The sequence below is a fragment of the Glandiceps talaboti genome, chromosome 20 (genome assembly GCF_964340395.1).
Source record: "Glandiceps talaboti chromosome 20, keGlaTala1.1, whole genome shotgun sequence".
In the NCBI taxonomy this organism is placed as follows: domain Eukaryota; kingdom Metazoa; phylum Hemichordata; class Enteropneusta; family Spengelidae; genus Glandiceps; species Glandiceps talaboti.
The window spans coordinates 20,406,581-20,416,580 of NC_135568.1; the positions used below are offsets into that span (position 1 = coordinate 20,406,581).

At 35.4% G+C, this 10,000-nt stretch overlaps 1 protein-coding gene across 1 annotated transcript in view; it reads left to right on the forward strand.

Annotated features, from left to right (window-relative positions):
• LOC144451069 (triple functional domain protein-like) overlaps positions 1-10,000 on the forward strand; it is a 365,406-nt gene that overhangs the window by 351,907 nt on the left and 3,499 nt on the right. The window contains exons 50-52 of the mRNA XM_078141839.1: positions 1,126-1,152; positions 4,112-4,264; positions 6,206-6,341. Of these exons, the coding sequence (XP_077997965.1) occupies positions 1,126-1,152; positions 4,112-4,264; positions 6,206-6,341 (316 nt within the window). The remainder of the gene's footprint in view (positions 1-1,125; positions 1,153-4,111; positions 4,265-6,205; positions 6,342-10,000) is intronic.

The following is a 10,000-nucleotide window of genomic DNA, read 5'->3' on the forward strand; positions in this document are numbered from 1 at the left end:
CATCTAGTTTGTGAATTTTCCATGTCAAAAGCCATAACTCAGACTCCATTTTCATCGTGATATGATCCCCCATACCCAACCAATCCTTTATTGTTGGAGGCATATTCCATGTCCAACAGGCACACACAACATATCTAAGTCTGTTTGTTTTAGGTTCACAAATGTTGTTGCATGATCAGAGTAGTGATAATTCCTAAAACCCAATTATAGCGGGGACTATGTCATTCTCAATGACTTGTTGGTTAAAAATCTATAATTCCAAAACTACTGAGCAGATTGGGCTGAAATTTAATGGGAATGCATCTAGGGATGTATGGGTGAAGAAATATTAAGCATACAATGATTCCATGAGTGATATGCAAATTAGGTGTACAAATGTTCATTTTTGGTCAAAAACTTATCTCAAAAAGTACTTGGTCACCGAGTCTGAAACTTGGTGAGATGCTTCTGAAAGTGTTATTCTGCAGATTTTCTTCAAAACATTTTGAGAAAATTGGCCCTAGCGACCATGACCGCGCCCTTAGCAACAACCAAATGGCAGTCTATTTTGGTCAAATAAAACATTCGAAAAATGTATGCAAATACCCTAGCAACCATGACCACGCCCATAGCAACAGCCAAATAATCACGTATATTGCAAAGATAACAACAGGAATAGAAAGACAAATAAACATTCAAAAAATGTATGCAAATGTGCCTAGCAACAAGACCACGCCCATAGCAACAGCCAAATGACCACATATATTGCAAAGATAACAACGGGGATTCATACACAAGTGAACAAAAACATATAAAAATGTATGCAAATATATCTAACAACATGACCAGAACCATAGCAACAGTCAAAGGATAGCATATATCATAAAGATAGCAACAAGGTTGGATAGGCAACTGGATAGTCGTTCAACAAATGAACACATCTTGTTAGCATGGACTACCATATATGTATGGATAAACATTTTTAAAAACTCTACAGTTGTGCTACAACGCCATTGGCGGTATTTTTAAATGTTACTATTATCAACCATTTTTGATCGTTTAACACATTTATAATTTCTGCTGTACTCAGTATTGTTAACAGTTTGATGTACATGTTAAACTTGTCTGTCTTTGATTCATTTACAGGGGTGTTGGTGTTCTCACCTATGTCATGTAAGTCTAGTCTTTGCAATGCAACAATTATTAGTTTGATTTTTAATATCACAATGGTATTATAACTTTTACTCAAATGAAACCTTAATTAAACCGTACACTACTATTATGAATGTATATTCAATTCTTTGTAGCACTTAGATAGGGCTTTCCATCATATTCTTTAAATTATATGTTACATCTAAATACTAGGTTAGAGTTGTGATAGTAGTAAGTAGTAAGTAGTGGTTAGTAAGTTTCACTACATACAATACTAGGTTAGAGTTGTGATAGTAGTAAGTAGTATAAGTAGTGGTTAGTAAGTTTCACTACATACAATACTAGGTTAGAGTTGTGATAGTAGTAAGTAGTATAAGTAGTGGTTAGTAAGTTTCACTACATACAATACTAGGTTAGAGTTGTGATAGTAGTAAGTAGTATAAGTAGTGGTTAGTAAGTTTCACTACATACAATACTAGGTTAGAGTTGTGATAGTAGTAAGTAGTATAAGTAGTGGTTAGTAAGTTTCACTACATACAATACTAGGTTAGAGTTGTGATAGTAGTAAGTAGTATAAGTAGTGGTTAGTACGTGTCACTACATACAATACTAGGTTAGAGTTGTGATAGTAGTAAGTAGTATAAGTAGTTGTTAGTAAGTTTCACTACATACAATACTAGGTTAGAGTTGTGATAGTAGTAAGTAGTATAAGTAGTGGTTAGTAAGTTTCACTACATACAATACTAGGTTAGAGTTGTGATAGTAGTAAGTAGTATAAGTAGTGGTTAGTAAGTTTCACTACATATAATATTAGGTTAGAGTTGTGATAGTAGTAAGTAGTATAAGTAGTGGTTAGTAAGTTTCACTACATACAATACTAGGTTAGAGTTGTGATAGTAGTAAGTAGTAAGTAGTGGTTAGTAAGTTTCACTACATACAATACTAGGTTAGAGTTGTGATAGTAGTAAGTATTAAGTAGTGGTTAGTAAGTTTCACTACATACAATATTAGGTTAGAGTTGTGATAGTAGTAAGTAGTAAGTAGTGGTTAGTAAGTTTCACTACATACAATGATAGGTTAGAGTTGTCATAGTAGTAAGTAGTGGTTAGTAAGTTTCACTACATATAATACTAGGTTAGAGTTGTGATAGTAGTAAGTAGCAAGTAGTGGTGGTGGTTAGTAAGTTTCACTACATACAATACTAGGTTAGAGTTGTGATAGTAGTAAGTAGTATAAGTAGTGGTTAGTAAGTTTCACTGCATACAATACTAGGTTAGAGTTGTGATAGTAGTAAGTATTAAGTAGTGGTTAGTAAGTTTCACTACATACAATATTAGGTTAGAGTTGTGATAGTAGTAAGTAGTAAGTAGTGGTTAGTAAGTTTCACTACATACAATATTAGGTTAGAGTTGTGATAGTAGTAAGTAGTATAAGTAGTGGTTAGTAAGTTTCACTGCATACAATACTAGGTTAGAGTTGTGATAGTAGTAAGTATTAAGTAGTGGTTAGTAAGTTTCACTACATACAATATTAGGTTAGAGTTGTGATAGTAGTAAGTAGTGGTTAGTAAGTTTCACTACATACAATATTAGGTTAGAGTTGTGATAGTAGTAAGTAGTATAAGTAGTGGTTAGTAAGTTTCACTGCATACAATACTAGGTTAGAGTTGTGATAGTAGTAAGTAGTGGTTAGTAAGTTTCACTACATACAATATTAGGTTAGAGTTGTGATAGTAGTAAGTAGTATAAGTAGTGGTTAGTAAGTTTCACTGCATACAATACTAGGTTAGAGTTGTGATAGTAGTAAGTATTAAGTAGTGGTTAGTAAGTTTCACTACATACAATATTAGGTTAGAGTTGTGATAGTAGTAAGTAGTAAGTAGTGGTTAGTAAGTTTCACTACATACAATGATAGGTTAGAGTTGTGATAGTAGTAAGTAGTATAAGTAGTGGTTAGTAAGTTTCACTACATATAATATTAGGTTAGAGTTGTGATAGTAGTAAGTATTAAGTAGTGGTTAGTAAGTTTCACTACATACAATACTAGGTTAGAGTTGTGATAGTAGTAAGTATTAAGTAGTGGTTAGTAAGTTTCACTGCATACAATACTAGGTTAGAGTTGTGATAGTAGTAAGTATTAAGTAGTGGTTAGTAAGTTTCACTACATACAATATTAGGTTAGAGTTGTCATAGTAGTAAGTAGTGGTTAGTAAGTTTCACTACATATAATACTAGGTTAGAGTTGTGATAGTAGTAAGTATTAAGTAGTGGTTAGTAAGTTTCACTACATACAATACTAGGTTAGAGTTGTGATAGTAGTTAGTGGTTAGTAAGTTTCACTACATACAATACAAGGTTAGAGTTGTCATAGTAGTGGTTAGTAAGTTTCACTACATATAATATTAGGTTAGAGTTGTGATAGTAGTAAGTATTAAGTAGTGGTTAGTAAGTTTCACTACATACAATACTAGGTTAGAGTTGTGATAGTAGTAAGTATTAAGTAGTGGTTAGTAAGTTTCACTGCATACAATACTAGGTTAGAGTTGTGATAGTAGTAAGTATTAAGTAGTGGTTAGTAAGTTTCACTACATACAATATTAGGTTAGAGTTGTCATAGTAGTAAGTAGTGGTTAGTAAGTTTCACTACATATAATACTAGGTTAGAGTTGTGATAGTAGTAAGTATTAAGTAGTGGTTAGTAAGTTTCACTACATACAATACTAGGTTAGAGTTGTGATAGTAGTTAGTGGTTAGTAAGTTTCACTACATACAATACAAGGTTAGAGTTGTCATAGTAGTGGTTAGTAAGTTTCACTACATATAATATTAGGTTAGAGTTGTGATAGTAGTAAGTGGTAAGTAGTGGTTAGTAAGTTTAACTACATCGAATAGGTATCTTTTTATATACATTATTAATTTTGTCGTAAAAATAATGTATAGAGTCAACTTTTAAGCCCTACATTATTGCTACTGTCTTGTAGGCTGAGTGGTGTATCTCCATTCCTTGATGAAAGTGTAGAGGAAACGTGTGTCAACATTGCCAAAATTGATTACAGTTTTCCTCAGGAATATTTTGGAAATATAAGTCAAGCTGCCAAAGACTTTTTGTCGTGTCTACTGAAGGAGGATCCAAGGTGAGTCCTGATTGGATGTTGAATTTTAAAGAACTAGATGACAGGTTATGGTCTATTTACATGATGAACTTAATCTGAAACCATACAAGGTTCATTTTCAATGTTTTGAGTAAATAAACATATTTTATATATCATCATTAGTGATTGGATAATTAGTCCCCGCGGACGAAGTCCGGAACGGGGACTTATGGATTGGGTTGCGTCCGTCCGTCCATCCGTCCGCAGCCGTTTCTTGGAGATGCCTGGACCGATTTTTTTCAAACTTGGTACAGGGGCAACATGCTATGGCATACATATGCACGTCAATTTGTTTTATGATACGATCCAATATGGCCGCCTAGCAACCATTTTGTTTGCGAATTTTCCCTGTCTAAAGCCATAACTCAGACATGCTTTAACAGATCTCATTCAAAGTTGGTATTAGGACAGTGTTCTATGACATACATGTGCATATTCATTGTTGTCATGATACGATCCAATATGGCCGCCTAGCAGCCATTTTGTTTGTGAATTTTCATGTCCAAAGCCATAACTCAGACATGCTTGAACAGATGTCATTCAAAGTTGGTATTAGGACAGTGTTCTATGACATACATGTGCATATTCATTGTTGTCATGATACGATCCAATATGGCCGCCTAGCAGCCATTTTGTTTGTGAATTTTCATGTCCAAAGCCATAACTCAGACATGCTTGAACAGATCTCATTCAAAGTTGGTATTAGGACAGTGTTCTATGACATACATGTGCATATCCATTTTCATTGTGATACGATCCAATATGGCTGCCTGGTAGCCATTTTGTTTGCGAATTTTCATGTCCAAAGCCATAACTCAGACATGCTTGAACAGATCTCATTCAAAGTTGGTATTAGGACAGTGTTCTATGACATACATGTGCATATCCATTTTCATTGTGATACGATCCAATATGGCTGCCTGGCAGTCATTTTGTTTGTGAATTTACCATGTCCAAAGCCATAACTCAGACATGCTTAAACAGATCTCATTCAAAGTTGGTATTAGGACAGTGTTCTATGACATACATGTGCATATCCATTTTCGTCGTGATATGATCCAATATGGCTGCCTGGCAGCCATTTTGTTTGTGAATTTTCCATGTCCAAAGCCATAACTCAGACATGCTTGAACAGATCTCATTCAAAGTTGGCATTAGGACAGTGTTCTATGACATACATGTGCATATCCATTTTCGTCGTGATATGATCCAATATGGCTGCCTGGCAGCCATTTTGTTTTGTGAATTTTCCATGTCCAAAGCCATAACTCAGACTCCATTTTCATCGTGATATGATCCCCCATACCCAACCAATCCTTTATTGTTGGAGGCATATTCCATGTCCAACAAGCACACACAACATATCTAAGTCTGTTTGTTTTAGGTTCACAAATGTTGTTGCGTGATCAGAGTAGTGATAATTCCTTAAAACCCAATTATAGCGGGAACTATGTCATTCTCAATGACTTGTTTTCCCTAGGTATGATCACATTGTGTAGTAAGCACCAATCAAAATAGACTATATGAAATGATGATGTTAATGTATGAAGGGAAGGAGGCTGATGAATGTTGTTGTTATATTTTCAGTGAGAGGCAATCACTGTATCATCCAATGAATGTTGATGTTATATAAATTTCAGTGAGAAGCTATCAGCCAATGAATGTTGATGTTATATTTTCAGCGAGAGGCTATCACTGTATCAGCCAATGAATGTTGATATTATATTTTCAGTGAGAGGCTATCACTGTATCAGCCAATGAATATTGATGTTATATTGTCAGTGAGAGGCTATCACTGTATCAGCCAATGAATGTTGATGTTATATTTTCAGTCAGAGGCTATCACTGTATCAGCCAATGAATGCCCATGTTATATTTTCAGTCTGAGGATGTCAGTAATAAATGTCTATGTTATATTTTCAGTGAGAGGTTATCAGCCAATGAATGTTTGGAGAATCCATGGATCCAAACTGCTAGTACAATGTCTGTAGATGTAGCAAGCTCTTGTAGACTTGACACCAATAGACTTGTTGCCTTCATTGATAGAAGAAAGACTCAGGTAAGAACGGCACTCCTGGTCTTTTGTGGATAATAGCTAGAACATGGAAGATTTCAAAAGTTGCTGATATATTTTAACCATGATTTTGAAGGTGAATTTGAGAGAAGGGAAAATGTCTTTTGAACTCAGGTGAACTTTACCACCATATCACCAACAACATTAAACACTGGAGTTTCATAATTGTGGCTATATAGATTAAAGGTCACCCTTTATTAAAAATGCGGTCATATAAGGTCAACCATGTACTATAAAAGTGGTCATTATAAGGTCAACCATGTACTATAAAAGTGGTCATTATAAGGTCAACCATGTACTATAAAAGTGGTCATATAAGGTCAACCATGTACTATAAAAGTGGTCATATAAGGTCAACCATGTACTATAAAAGTGGTCATATAAGGTCAACCATGTACTATAAAAGTGGTCATTATAAGGTCAACCATGTACTATAAAAGTGGTCATTATAAGGTCAACCATGTACTATAAAAGTGGTCATTATAAGGTCAACCATGTACTATAAAAGTGGTCATTATAAGGTCAACCATGTACTATAAAAGTGGTCATATAAGGTCAACCATGTACTATAAAAGTGGTCATATAAGGTCAACCATGTACTATAAAAGTGGTCATATAAGGTCAACCATGTACTATAAAAGTGGTCATTATAAGGTCAACCATGTACTATAAAAGTGGTCATTATAAGGTCAACCATGTACTATAAAAGTGGTCATATAAGGTCAACCATGTACTATAAATCTGATTTGTTTTTAATAGTCAAACCTTTGCCAATTCCCATCATTGCTAGTATCTAGTAGTAAACAAATTGACATACACTGATGTGATCTATAGGATTTCATGTCATTTTTCCGCTGGTAATTGGAATTTCTGTTGATATTCACCAATTCTGATACGATTTCAATTTCATTGTGAAATTCACACCTCCAGAAGATATAGTTATCGTGCATGGCTTATTTGCTGGATTTCTATAATATTCAATTGTGACAGTATATTGGCACATTTTATTCCATCAGTCTGAAAAATGTATAGTGATGTTATTAGAAGTGCTGGCCACCGTCTTGAAAAAAAAAAAAAATCTTACCTAATAGGAAAATATCAACAGAAATTCAAATCAGTCGCCTACAAATTGCATGCAGTCCTTTTAGAATCACTTCAGTGCATGTCAATTTGCTTATTCCTAGCTGCTTTGAATGATTTGAAATAGAATTTCAACACAAAATTGAACTGGCAGAGGTCTGTAAGAATGACCTCTGATTGTATATGGGGACACAGCTGATATGATGACTACACAGGAAAAGTTCAGACACTGCATCAAATAGAACTCAATTGACAGTTGAAAATTCCAAGTATTCTCACCTTTTTTCAGCCATGTTTGACATATTTTTGTCTAGAATTACAGATTAGTTGTCAGTATATATCTGCTAAAGAAGTCAAATATTGAATACATGTGTACAAATGGTAATAGTGTCTTTTCTACTAAGTCACCACAGCATAAAGTATAAAGGAATGCCAATACCAAATTTTGAGTTAAATTTTTGTTGCATTTCAAGAAATTGTCCTGTGCCAGTAATATGTTAAATTAGTTAGACTCAGAGTACACTTGGTAACTGCTTGTTAGACTCAGAGTACACTTGGTAACTGCTTGTTAGACTCAGAGTACACTTGGTAACTGCTTGTTAGACTCAGAGTACACTTAGTAACTGCTTGTTAGACTCAGAGTACACTTAGTAACTGTTTGTTAGACTCAGAGTACACTTGGTAACTGCTTGTTAGACTCAGAGTACATTTAGTAACTGTTTGTTAGACTCAGAGTACACTTGGTAACTGCTTGTTAGACTCAGAGTACACTTAGTAACTGTTTGTTAGACTCAGAGTACACTTGGTAACTGCTTGTTAGACTCAGAGTACATTTAGTAACTGCTTGTTACACTCAGAGTACACTTAGTAACTGCTTGTTACACTCAGAGTACACTTAGTAACTGCTTGTTAGACTCAGAGTACACTTAGTAACTGTTTGTTAGACTCAGAGTACACTTGGTAACTGCTTGTTAGACTCAGAGTACACTTGGTAACTGTTTGTTAGACTCAGAGTACACTTGATAACTGCTTGTTACACTCAGAGTACACTTGGTAACTGCTTGTTAGACTCGGAGTACACTTAGTAACTGCTTGTTAGACTCGGAGTACACTTGGTAACTGTTTGTTAGACTCGGAGTACACTTGGTAACTGCTTGTTAGACTCGGAGTACACTTGGTAACTGCTTGTTAGACTCGGAGTACACTTGGTAACTGTTTGTTAGACTCAGAGTACACTTGGTAACTGCTTGTTAGACTCAGAGTACACTTGGTAACTGCTTGTTAGACTCAGAGTACACTTGGTAACTGCTTGTTAGACTCAGAGTACACTTGGTAACTGCTTGTTAGACTCGGAGTACACTTGGTAACTGTTTGTTAGACTCGGAGTACATTTAGTAACTGCTTGTTACACTCAGAGTACACTTAGTAACTGCTTGTTAGACTCAGAGTACACTTGGTAACTGTTTGTTAGACTCAGAGTACACTTGGTAACTGCTTGTTAGACTCAGAGTACACTTGGTAACTGCTTGTTAGACTCAGAGTACACTTGGTAACTGCTTGTTAGACTCGGAGTACACTTAGTAACTGCTTGTTAGACTCGGAGTACACTTGGTAACTGTTTGTTAGACTCGGAGTACACTTGGTAACTGCTTGTTAGACTCAGAGTACATTTAGTAACTGCTTGTTACACTCAGAGTACACTTAGTAACTGCTTGTTAGACTCAGAGTACACTTAGTAACTGTTTGTTAGACTCAGAGTACACTTGGTAACTGCTTGTTAGACTCAGAGTACACTTGGTAACTGTTTGTTAGACTCAGAGTACACTTGGTAACTGCTTGTTAAACTCAGAGTACACTTGGTAACTGCTTGTTAGACTCAGAGTACACTTGGTAACTGCATGCTTGTTAGACTCAGAGTACACTTAGTAACTGCTTGTTAAACTCAGAGTACACTTAGTAACTGTTTGTTAGACTCAGAGTACACTTAGTAACTGTTTGTTACACTCAGAGTACACTTAGTAACTGCTTGTTAGACTCAGAGTACACTTGGTAACTGCTTGTTAAACTCAGAGTACACTTGGTAACTGCTTGTTAGACTCAGAGTACACTTGGTAACTGCTTGTTAGACTCAGAGTACATTTAGTAACTGCTTGTTACACTCAGAGTACACTTAGTAACTGCTTGTTAGACTCGGAGTACATTTAGTAACTGTTTGTTAGACTCAGAGTACACTTGGTAACTGCTTGTTAGACTCAGAGTACACTTGGTAACTGCTTGTTAGACTCAGAGTACACTTGGTAACTGCTTGTTAGACTCAGAGTACACTTGGTAACTGCTTGTTAGACTCGGAGTACACTTGGTAACTGTTTGTTAGACTCGGAGTACATTTAGTAACTGCTTGTTACACTCAGAGTACACTTAGTAACTGCTTGTTAGACTCAGAGTACACTTGGTAACTGTTTGTTAGACTCAGAGTACACTTGGTAACTGCTTGTTAGACTCAGAGTACACTTGGTAACTGCTTGTTAGACTCAGAGTACACTTGGTAACTGCTTGTTAGACTC